The 18016-nt window shown below is 44.4% G+C and overlaps 1 protein-coding gene across 8 annotated transcripts in view; it reads left to right on the forward strand.

The window, feature by feature from the left end:
* Positions 1-18016, forward strand: part of GRM5 (glutamate metabotropic receptor 5) — a 517392-nt gene that overhangs the window by 433177 nt on the left and 66199 nt on the right. For all 8 annotated transcript variants that reach the window (XM_077485011.1, XM_077485017.1, XM_077485010.1 and 5 more), the window contains exons 5-7: positions 2692-2938; positions 12504-12672; positions 13951-14077. In XM_077485011.1, coding sequence (XP_077341137.1) covers positions 2692-2938; positions 12504-12672; positions 13951-14077 — 543 coding nt within the window. The remainder of the gene's footprint in view (positions 1-2691; positions 2939-12503; positions 12673-13950; positions 14078-18016) is intronic.

Consider the following 18016-nt stretch of genomic DNA (forward strand, 5'->3'; position numbering starts at 1 on the left):
TACAGGCACTTTCCTCCATATATAGTGGGAGGTCCGCTAATTCAGCCTTATTGGCATAAGGCGCATGACACAGCAGTATCAGCAGTATCATCAGTGATACAGCAGTATCTTCGCTCCCATTGGAGTTTCCCTCCGACAGTACGTTCTTCATTTCACCAAAATATCCAAAAAAACTGTACTATAAATCCACTGCTATGTATATGATCAACACTGCTAGACTATGCGTAACAGTTCACTGTTTAACAGCTTGATTATTTGACGGGATGTCTTATATCTCCTTTCGATTTGTTTTTGTCATTACATAATGTAATGCATTTGGAGTTATTTATTTATTTTTTTATTTATTTTTTATTTCCTGTATTTCAATAAAGTTTTTTATGGAGAAAAAAAATGATGGCCAGGGAGGCAATTGTGCTAAATGGGCACTGGAAGGGGTGGAGGGGGTGCAGTAGTGTTCCGTGGAGGGGGGACCCAATAGTACACAGTGGTAGGTGGTGGGGGAACAACAGTACCCAACAGTCCCTATTACCTTAGCCTCTATGACTAGGCCATGGGCAAAATGATTTATGGCATATGTGCCATGGAGACTTGTAGGCTGAGGCCGCTCCTTGTCATTTATTCACCTGGGCTGGTCGGAAGTAGCGTCAATCCTTTCTTCTTTACACAGAACCCAGCAGAAGGTGAGGGGGAACAATCATGCCCTGGGGGGATGAGGGAAACAATAGTGGCCATTGGAGGTTGGAGGGGAACAATAGTGCCCGTAGTCCTCCACAAGGGATGAGGGATATAACTTCCCCTCTGTTCCTTCTCTGGTAGCTAGGTGTAACAACGGTGCCCAGCAAAGGCTGGGAACGAAACCATTGTCCTCCACAAGGGATGGGGAGGTAATTTCCCCTTTGTTCCTCCTCTGGTAGCCAGGTGTAACAATGGTGCCCAGCAGGGAATAGGAAGTAAACCATAGTCTGCCACGAGGGATGGGGGGGAGGCAATTCTCCCTCTGTTCCTCTTCTGGTAGCTGGGTGTAACAATAGTGTCCAGCAGAGGCTGGGAAGGAAACCATAGTCCTCCACAAGGGATGGGTGGGGGGGGGGGACATTTCCTCTCTGTTTCTCCTCTGGTAGCTGGGCATAACAATGGTGTCCAACAGGGGGTGGGAAGGAAACCATAGTCCTCCACAAGGGATGGGGGTAACAATTTCCTCTCTGTTCCTCCTCTGGTATTTGGGTTTAACAATGGTACCCAGTAGGGCTGGGAAGAAACCATAGTCCCCCACAAGAGATGGGGGGGGCAATTTTCCTGCTGTACCTCCTGCTGGTAGCTGGGTGTATCAATGTTGTCCAACAGGGGGTCGGAAGGAAACCATAGTCCTCCACAAGGCATGTGGGTAACAATTTCCTCTCTGTTCCTCCTCTGGTATTTGGGTATAACAATGGTGCCCAGTAGGGTTGGGAAGGAAACCATAGTCCTCCACAAGGGATGGGGGCAATTTGCCCTCTGTTCCTCCTCTGGTAGCTGGGTGTAAGAAGAATTATATTTAAAAAATTACCTTTTCATTTTAAATTGAATATTCAATAACATGAGATATGAATGCTGTGCCCCTACCCCCAAAAAAGTAAAAATCTCCTTTTTACTCACCTAAACCTGTGGTCACGTGACCTTCTCGATTGCAGAGTGGGAGGGTTCTTCTTAGAGAACCCATGGTGCTGCTTGAGTAATGTGGATACTTCTTATTGGCTGTCCAGCATGGGGTCCTCTGAGGGCTCAGAAGACCATCTAGCATGGACTGCAGCTCTGGATCACCAGTCTCCAGACAATTTACAGTTGGGATGATTTTCTAAAGGTGCTTAGAATCCATTATCCATCTGTGTAAAAAGCAACTGCACATGATTTGGTGTTCAGAGTGAACAGAAATTAGATTTTCTCATGATTGGATAATTGAAGGGAATATTTGCACATTTAACTTGGTGAAGATTCTGAGCTCCTTTAATGAATCAATCCCATTGTGTTGCATTCAGCCATGTCTAGTTTAGACAGCCAGTTTAGACTGCCCATTGTATATGCATTAGTACCACTGCCATTCAAGTACGTTATTGAGGACAATTGTGTCCAGGCCTGAACCAATATGTATGTAGACCTGTGCCATCCGTTTTGTTCCAAATCGAAATTCGGACAAAATATTTGTTATTCAGAGATTTGAATGTATCCAAATTTCTGAATCACAATAGTAACAAATGTCAATGAATTCGAAATAGATTATAATGAAACAAAATAACAAATTTGAATTTTAAAAATTCCAAAATAAACTCGAATTTGAAATGGAAACATATTGCAATAAATACATTAGGGTATCCAAGTGAAATAAGATGATAAGAATACACAAGAATAGAAAACAAAAAAATTGAATAGAATGACTATAACCGTCTTCCAAAATGTAAATTGATTTGAAAATCAGCGATATACTGTACTAACCCAATCTGAATGATCAAAATTCATTCTGAATATACAAAACAAATTCCGAAAATGAATCATTAACATAAAATCCGAATATGACCAAACAAAATTATTAAATTAACGAACAGATCTGATACTATCTGAAACAATTTTTTTCATCATGCATATCTCTTGTTACCATTACCAGGTCTGAATAGATATGTTGTGTCATAACTTACTGCCATTTTTTTTGTCTTCCAGCTCGACTTTCTTTGACGTATCAGTATGCTCAGGATTCCAAGATGGGCTTTGTCATCAATGCTATTTATGCCATGGCATACGGTCTCCACACTATGCAGGTGTCCCTCTGTCCGGGATATGCTGGCCTTTGTGATGCCATGAAACCTATAGATGGGCAGAAGCTTCTAGATTGTATCATGAAAGTTAATTTCACAGGTGTGGCCAATGACATCGTCAGGTTCGATGAGAACGGTGACTCACCTGGAAGGTACAATTATCCTTTTTTTGCTTGAATTTATTACATTTAAAACTTATCAATCTTTAAGGGTCATTGGTGATAAGGCTGAGGATGTAGAGAAGCAGACAGACAATCTACTATCTGCAGTCAGAGGAACGTAGAAGAATGGACTCCATCCTCAATATACCTATGTATTTCAGCTCATGGAATTTGCAGGTCATTGACTTTAGTTCATATAGTCCTAAAAGTAAATGTCAGGGTTCAGCATTGTGAAATATATACCAATACATGTATAACACCTTATACTGCTGCTGCTTTCAACATTTCAACATGTCCTCATTGGGGTCTTAGGGGCTGATTTTATGGCCTATGGTGAACATTGTAGTTATATTGCCACAAAGACGTTGAATGAATGAATGAAATACTTGTATAGCGCACAATGCGAACTGAATCGCCTGAGGACCATGCATGGTAAGCAGCCCAATAATAGCTAAGGTAAGTAAAAATGGGGACTCCATCAGGAAGCTGGCAAGGAACAGAGAGGGGGCAGACAAATGAAACCAATGATTCATTAAATCATTGATGGCGCTAAAAGAATATGTCAGGGTCCATCATTGTAAAAAAGCAAGTTTACTAGTACATATACAGTATATTGCCAACACCTGCTACAAAATGTGACAACATTGTGCCCGCACAGTGGCCTTTCTGATATTGTTGCCTATCGCAAACATTGTGGTCACCTTGCCATTAAGACATCCCCTGTGGACCATGCATGTTAACCAGCCCAAAAAATAGCAAAGTTATGTTAAAGTAAGGACCCTACCAGTGGGAAGCTGGCAAGGAGAAGAAAAGGAGCAGACAAATGCTATTAATGATTTTATAAACCATTGGTGTTAAACAAAAATGTCAGGGTCCATTATTGTAATGTAAGTATACAAATATATACAGTGGGTATAGAAAAGAATCACCCTCCTTTAAAATAATCACATTTTGTTGCTTTGCAGTCTGAAATTAAGACAGACACAGTCTTTGTTTTATCCAACTGTATTTACTCAACTTATAACATCCAAGTGAAAGATAGAACACCATGTCAGAAAAAAAACAAAAAACAGAATCACTTTTTGGAAAAAGGATCACCCCCGTATGTCAGTATTTTATTGAACCAACTTTTGCTTTAAATACAGCCTTTAGTCTGTTGGGATATGTCTCTACTAACTTTTCACATCTAGACTTAGATGCCCACTCTTCTTTGCAGTACTGCTTAAGTCCACTTAAATTTGATGGTGACCATTTGTAGACTGCAGTCTTCAAGTCATTCCACAGATTTTCAGTGGGGTTTAAGTCTGGGCTCTGACTAAGCCATTCAAGGACACTCACCCTTTTCTCCTGTAGCCACTTTGTGGTCATTTTTGCTGTGTGTTTTGGGCCATTGCCATGTTGGAAGGTAAACCTTCTTCCCATTTACATCTTCCTAGCAGAGGGCAGCAGATTTTCCTCAAGAATTTGATGGTATTTTGCCCCATCAATTGTTCTTCTATCCTGATAAGTGCTCCAGTCCCTGCTGTAGAGAATCACCCCCAGGGATATTACTTCCTCCATGCTTTACTGTAGGAATGGTGTTATTTGAATGGTGAGCTTATTGGATTTCTGCCAGGCATATTGTTTAGTGTTGAGGCAAAATAATTAAATTTTAGTCATACTGACCATAACATCTTTTTCCATGTTACCTCAAAATCTTTAAGATACGTTTAAGGTGGCCAGATGAAGAGAATTCCACTTCCTTACCACTCTGACAGTAAAGAACCCTCTACGCAGTTTAATGTTAAATCGCTTCTCTTCCAACTTTAATAAATGGCGGCATGTCTTTTTAAATTCCCTTTCACTAAATTGTTTTTTTCCCTATGGTAGGGTCACCAATACGGTATTTGTACATTGATATCATAACCCCTCTCAAATTTCTCCTCTCCAGACAGAATAAGTCCAATGCTTGTAGTCTTTCCCCATAGCTGAGGTCCTCCGTTCCTTTAATTAGCCGTGTTGCCCTTCTCTGGACTCTCTCCAGTTCCAGCACATTCTTCCTTAGTACTGGTGCCCAGAACTGGAGGGTAGATTCAAGATGCAGACCAGAGTCTTGTAGAGTGGCAGAATTATAATTTTTTTCTCTGGAGTTCATCCCCTGTTTATTGCATGCCAATATTCTGTTGGCTTTGCTTGCAGCAGCTTGGCATTGCATGCCATTGCTGAGCCTATCATCTACTAGGACCCCCAGGTCCTTTTCCATCCTAGATTCTCCAAGAAGTTCTACCCCTAGCTGGTAATCGGCGTTCATATTTTTGGCAAATGCATTTCCTTACATTTTTCAACATTAAACCTCATTTGCCATGTAGCTGCCCACCCCATATTTTTGTTTAGGTCTTTTTGCAAGGTTTCCACACCCTGCATAGAAGTTATAGCCTTGCTTAGCTTTGTATCATCCACAAATACTGAGATTGAGCTGTTGATCCCATCCTCTAGATCGTTTATGAATAAATTAAACAGAATTGGTCCCAAGACAGATCCTTGGGGGGACCCCACTTTCACACCAGACCATTATGAGTACTCCCCATTTATCACCACTCTTTGGACTCATCTCTGTAGCCAGCTTTCAATCCAAGTACTCATAGTATGGTCCATGCTTACAGACCTCAATTTGTACAGTAAAGGTTTATGGGAAACTGTATCAAATGCCTTTGCAAAATCCAGATACACCACATCCACAGGCCTTCCTTTACCTAGATGGCAGCTCACTTCTTCGTGGAAAGTTAATAGATTGGTCTGGGAAGAATGATTCTTCATGAATCCACGCTGATTACTGCTAATGATAATGTTGTCATTACTAAAATCTTGTATATAGTTCCTTATCACCTCCAATAGCTTGCAGACTATTGATATTTGGCTGGCCTGTAGTTCCCAGGGATATATCTTGGCCCTTATTTAAATATTGGTGCCGCCTTGGCTTTTATTCAATCAGCTGGTACCATTCCAGTCCCTGTCCATAAAAATTAGGAACAATGGTCTGGCTATGACCTGGCTAAGCTCCTTAAGGACCCTCGGGTGTAAGCCATCTGGTCTGGGTGACTTATTTATGTTACGTTTTTCATGTCTATTTCTGATTCTGTGTTCTGTTAGCCATGAGGGAGCTTCCTGTGATGTGTTATTAACATTAACATTACAGTCTTGGTGTACGGTCTTGTTATGGGGCCAATATGTTATGGCCCTCCTTCTTTTCTGTACCCACTGTATATATAGTATAATATGTTTATAGTATGATGTAAGTATACTAGTACATGTATATTGCCAACGCCTGCTACTGCCACTGCCTGCAGGCCTCTGGTCAATGTGTGATAACATTATGTTCTTACTGGGGGTCTTTCTGAACTTGTGGCCTATGGAGAAAATTGTAGTCATCTTGCTGTGACGTCCCCTGAGGACCATGCATGGTAAGCAGTCCAAAAATAACTAAGCTAAGAAAAAGTGTGAGCTTGGCCAGTAGAAGAGAGGGAGCAGGCATATGTCACTAATGATTTTATAAATCATTGATGGTCCTAAACGAAAATATCAGGGTCAGTCATTGTGAAATATGAGTATATCAGTACATGTACGGTGCTGTGAAAAAGTATTTGCCCCTTCCTCATTTTTTTAGCTTTTTTCATGTTTTTCATAGTTAAATTATTCAGATGATCAAAATGTTTTAATATTACACAAAGATAACCCAAGTAAACACAAAGTGCAGTTTTAAAAAGTTGATCTCATTTATTAACCACTTCAATACAGGGCACTTAAACACCTTCCTGCCCAGACCAATTTTGAGCTTTCAGCGCTGTCGCACTTTGAATGACAATTGCGCGGTCATGCTACACTGTACCCAAATGAAATTTTTATCATTTTTTTCCCACAAATAGAGCTTTCTTTTGGTGGTATTTGATCACCTCTACGGTTTTTATTTTTTGCGCTACAAATAAAAAAATACCGAAAATTTTGAAAAAAAAAAATGTTTTTTTTGTTTCAGTTTCAAAACTTTGTAAATAAGTACGTTTTCTCCTTCCCTGATGGGCACTGATGGGGCTACACTGATGGGCACTGATAAGGTGGCACTGATGGGCACCAATGTGGCACCAATGAAGTGGCACTGATAGGCGGCACTGATGGGCGACACTGATGGGCGACACGGATGGGCGACACGGATGGGCAACACGGACGGACACTGATAGGTGGCACAAATTGGCACTGATAGCTGGCACGGATGGGCGGCACGGATGGGCGGCACGGATGGGCATGGATAGGTGACACAGGTGGGCATGGATAGGCGGCACAGGTGGGCATGGATAGGCGGCACAGGTGGGCATGGATAGGCGGCACAGGTGGGCACTCATAGGCGGCACAGGTGGGCACTCATAGGCGGCACAGGTGGGCACTCAGGCGGCACAGGTGGGCACTCATAGGCGGCACAGGTGGGCACTCATAGGCGGCATCGGTGTTATAGTAATGGATGCCAATCAGTGCCAAACAATAATGCATGCCAATCAGTGATGCCCATTGTGGGCACTGATTGGCATCCATTATGGGCACTGATTGGCACCCATTGTGCTGACTGGCATCCCTGGTGGTCTAGGGAGGATTATGGATTTTATTACCTTTTCCCTGGTGGTCTAGTGGTGTCCCTGGTGGTCCAGTGTGGGCATCCTCGGGGGGGCTGTGCTGATAATCGATCAGCACAGACCCCCCCTGTCAGAGGAGCAGCCGATAGGCTCTCCTCTACTCGCGTCTGACAGACGCGAGGGAGGGAAAGCCGATCACCGGCTCTTCCCATTTACACTGTGATCAGCCGTGATTGGACACGGCTGATCACATGGTAAAGAGTCTCCGTCGGAGACTCTTTACCGAGATCGTAGTTGCCGGGTGTCAGACTGACACCCCGCAACAACGATCGCCGCGATGCGCGCCCCCGGGGGCGCGCAGCGGCTCATAATCCTAATCACGTCATATGACGTCCGGTTAGGATTATGAAACCACTTTGCCGCCGTCAATTCCCTATAGGGCGGGCGGCAAGTGGTTAAGGGAAAAAAGCTGTCCAAACCTGCCTGGCCCTATGTGAAAAAGTAATTGCCCCCTAAACCTAATAACTGGTTGTGCCACCCTTGGCGGCAACAGCTGCAATCAGGTGTTTGCATTAATTGGCAATGAGTCTTTCACATTGCTGTGGAGGAATTTTGGCCCACTCTTCTTTGCAGAATTGCTTTCATTCAGCCACATTTCAGGTTTTTCCAGCATGAACGGCCTGTTTAAGGTCATGCCACAGCAGCTCAATTGGACTTAAATCCTGACTTATGCCGCGTACACACGGTCGGAGAATCCGTCGGAATGCGTCTTATCGGACCGTGTCGTCGGATAATCCGACTGTGTGTGGTATGCATCGGACGAATTCGTTTCGAATCTCCATCGGACCCAATTTTCCAACATGTTGGAAATATTTCCCGACCAACTGGGCCGGTCGGACCTAATCCGATCATGTGTAGAGCATTTTGATCGGACCAAGTGCCACGCATGCTCAGATCAAATTCCTACATCAAAGCTATCGGCTACTAGCCTGAACGTAGTCCCATCGTAACGAAATTATGTCATCACGTTCTGAATGATCGGATTTTTCGACAACTTAGTTTGACCGTGTGTATGCAACAGTTTCGGACAAGATCCGACGGACAAAATCCGACGGACAAAATCCGACAGATTTGGTTGTCGAAATCTCCGACCGTGTGTACAGGGGCTTAGACTAATGCCCCGTTCACGCGGATGTTTTTTCCGACGGAATTCCGCTCAAGCTTGGCTTGCGTACACACGGTCACACAAAAGTTCTCTGAACTTTCGACCGTCAAGAACGTGGTGACGTACAACACTACGATGAGCCGAGAAAATTAAGTTCAATGCCTTAGAGCATGCGTCAAATTGTTTGCAAGCATGCATAGGACTTTTGCGCGTTGGAATTGGTACAGACCATTGGAATTTCCGATTTGAATTTTTTCCGACTGAAAAATTGAGAACCTGCTCTCAATCTTTTGCTGGTGGGAATTCCGTCAGCAAAAGTCTGATGCAGCATACGCAGTTTAGGTTGAAATTTCCGACCTAAAGCTCACATCGGACTTTTGCTGGCGGAATTTCCGATCGTGTGTATGGGGCATTAGTCTAAGTCAGGATTTAAATCCAATTGAGATGCTGTGGCATGACCTTAAACAGGCCGTTCATGCTGGAAAGCAATTCTGCAAAGAAGAGTGGGCTCCAAAACCTTAAATTTGTTTGTTTTCTTAGCCATTCAAGGGTGGACGTTCTGGTGTTTTTCGGATCATTGTCCTGCTGCATAACCCAAGTGTGCTTGAGCTTCACTGGTGGTGCCCCGATCTCCCCCTCTACTTTGGTAGTGCCCCGATCACACAGTTGAATCAGCTGTAGAAGGCGGTCCTGGCACTTGTTGGACTTTCTTGGGCACCCTGAAGTCTTCTTCACAAATGCAGTGGAAATGTTTTTTTTTTTTTTTATGGCATTAAGTTCATTTTCATGGCAAACAGGGACTTTCCAATTAATTGCAATTTTTATGATCAATCTTCCTAACATTCTGGGGTATTTGCAAATTGCCATCCTAAAAACTGAGGCAGCAGACTTTGTGAAAATTAATATTTGTGGCATTCTCAAAACTTTTGGCCACGACTGTATGTCTGTACAAAATCTGGCAAAGTAAAAATTTCTGGTCTGACACAAACGCATAGTCTTGAATTTAGGATAACCAGGCCTATGCAATGTTGTTCCTATAAATCCTGTCGTGGGTGCACAATGCATTTAATGTTAATCAGTAAAACAAAAGTTCTATCGAAATATAAAAAAATTAAAAATAAATAAGTCAAAAAAATACTAAGAAATTTCCAAGCTCAAACTTACCAACCAGCCAGCGACCAACCAAATTGTCCGGTCTAACAATATGCATTAACAACAGGGGTTTAGTCTTCACACATTTGCAAATACAGTTGCAAAAAAAAAGTATGTGAACCCTTTTGGAATGATATGGATTTCTGCACAAATTGGTCATAAAATGTGATCTGATCTTCATCTAAGTCACAACAATAGACAATCACAGTCAGCTTAAACTATTAACACACAAAGAATTAAATGTTACCATGTTTTTATTGAACACACCATGTAAACATTCACAGCGCAGGTGGAAAAAGTATGTGAACCCTTGGCTTTAATAACTGGTTGAACCTCCTTTGGCAGCAATAAATTAAACCAAACGTTTCCTGTAGTAGCAGATCAGACGTGCACAACAGTCAGGAGTAATTCTGTTTCAGTTCAACAATATTCTTGGGATGTCTGGTGTGAATCGCTTTCTTGAGGTCATGCCACAGCATTTTAATCGAGGTCAGGACTCTGACTGGGCCACTTCAGAAGGCATATTTTCTTCTATTTAAGCCATTCTGTTGTTGATTTACTTCTATGCTTTAGGTCATTATCCTGTTGCAACACTCATCTTCTGTTGAGCTTCAGCTGGTGGACAGATGGCCTTAAGTTCTCCTGCAAAATGTCTTGATAAACGTGGAAATTCTTTTTTCCTTTGATAATAGCAATCCATCCAGGCCCTGACACAGCAAAGCAGCCCCAAACCATGATGCCCCCACCACCATACTTCACAGTCGAGATGAGCTTTTGATGTTGGTGTGCTGTGCCTCTTTTTCTCCACACATAGTGTTGTGTGTTTCTTCCAAACAACTCAACTTTGGTTTCATCTGTCCACAGAATATTTTGCCAGTACTGCTGTGGAACATCCAGGTGCTCTTGTGCAAACTGTAAACTTGCAGCAATGTTTTCTTTGGACAGCAGTGGCTTCCTCTGTGGTATCCTCCCATGAAATCCATTCTTGTTTAGTGTTTTACGTATCGTAGATTCGCTAACAGGGATGTTGGCATATGCCAGAGACTTTTGTAAGTCTTTAGCTGACACCTTAGGATTCTTCTTCACCTCATGGAGCAGTCTGCGCTGTGCTGTTGCAGTCATCTTTACAGGACGCCCACTCTTATGCCCCATACACACGGTTGGATTTTCCAACGGAAAATGTGCGATCGGACATATTGTCACAAAATCCGATCATGTTTGGGCTCCATTGGACTTTTTCCGTCGATTTTCCGACACACAAAGTTTGTGAGCAGGATCTAAAATTTTCCAACAAAGTCCGATGATTTAAATTCCGACTGTGTGTAGACAATTCCGACGGACAAAGTGCCACGCATGCTCAGAATAGACTAAGAGACGAAAATTATTGGCTACTGGCCTCTTTATAGTCCCTTCGTACGTGTTATATGTCACCGCGTTCTGAACGATCTGATTTTCAGACAACTTTGTGCGACCGTGTGTATGCAAGACAAGTTGGGGCCAAAATCTGTTGGAAAAAATCTGATGGATTTTGTTGTCGGAATGTCCGACCGTGTGTAAGGGGCATAAAGGAGAGTAGCAGCAGTGCTGATCTTTCTCCATTTATAGACAATTTGTCTTACTGTGGACTGATGATCAGCAAGGCTTTTGGAGATTACTTTTATAACCCTTTCCAGCTTTATGCAAGTCAACAATTCTTAATCGTAGGTCTCTGAGAGCTCTTTTGTGCGAGGCATCACTCACATCAGGCAATGCTTCTTGTGAAAAGCAAACCCAGAACTGGTGTGTGTTTTTTATAGGGCAGGGCAGCTGTAACCAACACCTCCAATCTCATCTCATTGATTGGACTCCAGTTGGCTGACACCTCACTCCAATTAGCTCTTGGAGAGCTCATTAGTCTATGGGGTTCACATACTTTTTCCACCTGCACTGTGGATATTTACATGGTGTGTTCAATAAAAACATGGTAACATTTAATTATTTGTGTGTTATTAGTTTAAGCAGACTCTGATTGTCTATTGTTGTGACTTAGATGAAGATCAAATCACATTTTATGACCAATTTGTGCAGAAATCCATATCGTTCCAAAAGGGTTCACGTACTTTTTTTTTTGCAACTGTACATACATAAGCTACAGAGCCCCGTCAAGGCACCCCCTTTTCTGTAGTCCTAACTCTAACTTGTGAGTCTCCACCACGGGAGCACATGCATTATAATGGATAGGCAGGGGGTAGGTGAGCCTGGAAGGAACCCACCCCTACAGGGACACACTGAACCTATCCCTATGGCAGCAAAGATGTCAGTGCATTGCCTTACCAATATAATCAAAATCCAAACAAGTGCCCACTGCACCCACCTATAATTGGTCTATGCAGCAAGGAGCACTGGAAGGGCCATGTATGCCAAACAAATAATAAAAAAATTAGTTTTAACATGTTTAAAATAAGTCAAATACATTGCTTCAAACTTTATTGTTCCAATAATTGCTCCAAAATCATTACCGTATATTTTATTTTTAAGTGTAGCACAAGGGGGATGTTTTTCTGACCAACAGTGGTAATAGCAGGCCCCTATAAAGAAATTGTGCTCTAGCCACTAAAAGAAGAGCCATATTTTCCCCTCTAATGTATATTCTTTTGTGTAGGTATGAGATCATGAATTTTAAGAAAATGGGTAAAGATTACTTTGATTACATCAATGTTGGAAGCTGGGACATAGGGGAATTAAAAATGGATGATGATGAAATTTGGTCTAATAAGAACACCATCATTCGATCGGTGTGCAGCGAGCCCTGCGCCAAAGGACAGATCAAGGTGAGGCCAAGTCCACTGTGTACCCATATATAAATCCTACCATTAGCCATCTATCTATCTATCTATCTATCTATCTATCTATCTATCTATCTATCTATCTATCTATCTATCTATCTATCTATCTATCTATCTATCCAGTCGTGTATTTTGGTTTTGTGCTGCTCTAGGCAAGACTAAAATGGGGCGCCCCCCATCTAAATGTGTCCCACCCCTTCTTCTGAAGTGGCTATTCTGGAACCCTGGTGGCTGCGCGGGGTCCCTGGTGGCTGCGCGGGGTCCTTGGTGGCTGCGCGGGGTCCCTGGCGGCTGCGTGGTGTTTGGGTTGGAGAAGTAAGCACATAGGTGAGTGGAGGGGGGTGGGGCCACTACACACACACACACACACACACACACACACACACACACACACACACACACACACACACACACACACACACACACACACATAGGTGACACACTCTGCATGGGGCAGGCACAGATGGCAATTAACTGTTCAAGTGAGGGGAGGCATAGAGGAGAGCCCAGGCTGAGGTGGAGGGTGACAATGATGTCGGGTGTCTGTGCACACAGTGTTGATTTGGCTGTGTCCACAGATCACTCACCTCTCCTAGGACATGGTGTCTCCGCTGACACACATACGAGTAACAGAAACAGGAGAGTGGAGGGAGGTCAGAGCGTGCGCTCTTCTCTGATTGGGCAGCGTCCCTGATTAGAGACGCTTTCTCTTCAGGTGACAGGAGAAAGGGGGGGGGGGTTGAGCGGGGGAAATACACAGCCAGCCCGCAGCTCTCCTCTTCCCTATCACAGCACCACTGCTGAGTTCTCTGGCAAATGGGGTGCTCTTTTTTTCTGTGTGTGTGGGGGGGGGGGGGGCGGCTTTTTTGCCACCCCCCGCAAAGTGCCACCCTAGGGACCTTGTCAACATAGGCCAAAAAACAGCACTTTATCTATCTATCTATCTATCTATCTATCTATCTATCTATCTATCTATCTATCTATCTATCTATCTATCATTTATACCTCTCGTCTATCCCAATGTGTCTCATCCAGGGTGCCATTTAGATTCAGGGGAATTCTGACTCAGTGATGAGGGGACTCTGCCCTCTGAAGAGATGGGGGGGGTTAATTTTAGGTTCATTTCATCAGTTATATGCATTTTCCCTGATTCAGATTTCCTATTGGTACATATCTTTTCCTTTTTTTACATTAGAAGGTGTTTCATTTGTTCAGTCTTCCAAATGATGGACCTCTAATAATAAAGCCTTGGTTGATTTTCAGGTGATCCGTAAAGGAGAGGTGAGCTGCTGCTGGACCTGCACACCCTGCAAGGAGAACGAGATCGTATTTGATGATTATACGTGTAAGGCGTGTGATCTGGGCTCGTGGCCTACATATGATCTGACGGGTATGTCCTTGTTTTGTGCATCGTACAAATGATCCTCTACATCCTCTGTGTCATTGACTTTTTCCCCTTCTCCATACTGGAGCCCAGGATACATCTAACATGTGACAGATATCTACTGTATACACTGCACCCAGTGCTCTTTTGTGGATAATCCTATCATGTCACATTGTATTCTGAGTCTTGTCAGCTTCTAGAATGATCTGGGAGAAAATTGTAGGTGATACACATCTAAATTGAGCTTTAGAAGGGGAACTGTATTGCATATCCGATTTTTTTCATCAGTTAAAAGAAGCCTGTGGTAGAGGCTCCATCCACAGAACTGTAGTCTATTCAGGCAGGTCTACCAGAAGCAGCATTCCTAGACTTCTAGGGAGCACAGGAAGGAAGGTTTAGTTTAAAAAAAAATTATATATATTTATATAGTGTCTCCGCTCTAATTCATCCCAAAAGTATTATGTCGGCACTCAGGGCTGGTGCAAGGATTTTTGGCACCCTAGGCGAAACCTCATTTTGCCGCCCCCCATTGGCCCCGCCCCTGACTCCACCCCCAGAATACCGCTTCACCAGCGCTCAACAATTCCGCCTCACCAGTGCCCATAAATTACAGACTTGGGGGGACATTTGGCAGATCAGTCAACATAATAGATATATATACACTCACATTTTAAAATTAAATGTCATGGTCATCACATTCACATAATGTTATTCTCATTAAGGCCCCTTTCACACTGGGGCGGTGCGGGCGTCGGCGGCAAAGCGCTGCTATTTTTAGCAGCGATTTACCGTTGTTTTAGCGGCGGTCTGCGTTTAACGGCCGAAAAAGGGTTAAAACCGCCCGCAAAGCGCCGCAAAGCGCCGCAAAGCGCCGCTGCAGCGGCGCTTTGCCGGCGGTATAGCCGTCCTCCCCCATTGATTTCAATAGGTAGGAGCGGTTTCACCGCTCCAAATATGCGGCTAGCAGCACCGTCCTGCTAGCGCACCGCTCCAGTCACACTGGAGTGAAATGGGCCGGTTTTTTCAGGCACTATACAGGCGCTATTTTTAGCGCTGTAGCACCTGAAAACCGCCCCAGTGTGAAAGGGGCCTAATAGAGAGAAACCAACAGTTTTTTGCTTACCTCACGGTCACACCAGTAACCTGTTGCTGGCACCAACTGTATTTGCCAGCCTGTGTACCTGCCTCATGTGGAGTGGTGCCTCTTCTCTTCCTGTTCCAGCTAGCCCAGGCTGCGCGCACCTGACCCCAAGCTCAGAAAGTGGCCTTCAAACGCCACGCCGACGTCGCCCTGCTGTATCCCATGATGATGCATGCTGCATCCATCCTCCATCCATCCATCCTATCAAATGACACGTGTTATCATGTCACAGAGGACTGAGGGGGAGGGGGGGAACGGCTGCTGCTGCTGTGCCTGTGTTATCATCATGAGTAATGTCACAGACCGTCGGACTGACAGAGAATGGAGGGGGGGGGAGGGGGGGTGGCTGCTGTGCCTGTGTGTTATCATCATGACGACTCCCCCCCCCCCTCCCCTCCACTCTTTGTTAGTCCGATGATCTGTGACATACTCATGATAACACACAGGCACAGCAGCTGTCCGCCCCCCCCCCCTCCCCTCCACTCTCTGTTAGTCCGATGATCTGTGACATACTCATGATAACACACAGGCACAGCAGCTGTACGCCCCCCCCCCCCTCCCCTTCACTCTCTGTTAGTCCGATGACCTGTGACATACTCATGATAACACACAGGCACAGCAGCTGTCCGCCCCCCCCCCACCCCCCTCCCCTCCATTCTCTGTTAGTCCGATGATCTGTGACATACTTATGATTCATCAGCTGCTGCGTGTCATCATCATCATCATGGCTAATGTGACATAGTCACAGACAGACTGACAGAGAGCGGATCGGAGGAGGGGGGGCGGATCGGAGGAGGAGGGGCGGATCGGCGAGGTGATACTATAACAGAAGAGAGGATTACTGGAAAGCCAGAGCGGAGCGGGGCGGGGCGGGAGGGCGGATGGCGCTGTTGCTTGACATGGCACTGGCACAGTAGTAGTTGTAGCAAGGACAGTGCAGCCAGCCAGGAATAAAATAACCAGCGGCCGGGCGCCCTAGGCGGCAGTGCGCCCCAGGCGGTTGCCTAGTCCGCCTAGTGGTAGCGCCGGCCCTGTCGGCACTGATGATGAATGAGAAGGCCTGGCTCACAGTCTCCGCTATAATTCATCCCGGAGGTGTTCTATTGTGTTGAGGTCAGGACTATGTGCAGGAAAGTCAAGTTCCTCCACCCCAAACTCGCTCACCCATGTCTTTATGGACCTTGGTTTGTGCAATGGTCCTAATAATTTGTGGAGGGGGGATTATGGTGTGGGCTTGTATTTCAGGGGTTGGGCTTGGTCCTGTAGTTCCAGGGAACTTAAGTTCCTCCATCCCAAACTCACTCATCCACGTCTTTAGGGACCTTGCTTTTTGCACTGGTGCTCAGTCATGTTGGAACAGGAAGGGGCCATCCCCAAACTGTTCTCACAAAGTTGGGAGCATGAAATTGTCCACAATGTCTTGGTATGCTGACGCCTTAAGAGTTCCCTTCACTGGAACTAAGGGGCCAAGCACCAGTGCTCAAAGCAAGGTCCCTAAAGACATGGATGAGTGAGTTTGGGATGGAGGAACTTAAGTTCACTGGAACTACGGGGTCAAGCCCAACCCCTGAAAAACCACGCCGCACCATAATCTCCCCTCCACCAAATTATTTGGACCAGTGCACAAAGCAAGGTCCATAAAGACGTGGGTGAGTGAGCTTGGGGTGGAGGAACTTGACTGGCCTGCACTTCAACCCGATAGAACACCTTTGGGATGAATTAGAGTGTAGACTGTGAGCCAGGCCCTCTCGCCCAACATCGGTGCCTGACCTCACAAATGCGCTTCTGGAAGAATGGTCAAACATTCCCATAGACACTCCTAAACCTTGTGGACAGCCTTCCCAGAAGAGTTGAAGCTGTTATAGCTGCAAAGGGTGGGCCAACTCAATATTGAACCCTATGGACTAAGACGGGGATACCATTAAAGTTCATGTGCGTGTAAAGGCAGGCATACCAATACCTTTGATAAGATTATGTATGTATATACAGAATGTCTCTGTGAAAAAGTATTTGCCCTCTTCCTGATTTTAAATTTTTTTTGCACATTTGTTACACTTAAATTATTCAGATCATCAAAGAGATTTTAGTAATACGCAAAGATAACCTGAGTAAATATAAAATGCAGTTTTTAAATTATGATTTTATTTATTGTTTACTTGCCGATGCCCCATAGCAGTTTTACTACTACAGGGCAGCTGCGCTGTGCACAATCACGTGTATATACTGTATACAGGTATACAGGTATCAGGCGTGAGTGCGCACCGCCAGCGGCTTGCTCCCACTGTGTGATTCTACACAGCAGGAGCTGATCAGCGGTTCTCGCATACCCAATGTCCGCCGGCACCCGCTGATTGTTCTATACACAGGCAGAACAGCGATCTGTCTATGTAAACAAGGCAGATTGATGTTATGTCAGTACAGAAGGCATAGATCCTATGTTCCTGTAAAGCAGGAACACCGATCCATGTCTTACCCCAGTAAAAACATCTCCCCACTACACTGAATCGCCAGCTAGGCACACAGTTAACTCTTTGATCGCCCCAATGTTAACCCCTTCCCAGCCAGTGTCATTTGTACAGTGACAGTGTATATTTTTAGCACTGATAATGTCACTGGTCCCCAAAAAAGTGTCAATTAGTTTCCAGTTTGTCCTCCACAATATTGCAGTTCCGCTATAAGTCACTGATTGCCACCATTACTAGTAGAAAAGAATAAATAAATAAAAATTCTATAAATATATCCCATAGTTTGTAGTCACTATAACTTTTGCTCAAACCAATCAATATACACTTATTGGTATTGAT

This window comes from Lithobates pipiens, unplaced genomic scaffold, assembly GCF_037356315.1.
Source record: "Lithobates pipiens isolate NorthernLeopardFrog02 unplaced genomic scaffold, aLitPip1_a1.2 Scaffold_17, whole genome shotgun sequence".
Lineage (NCBI taxonomy): Eukaryota > Metazoa > Chordata > Amphibia > Anura > Ranidae > Lithobates > Lithobates pipiens.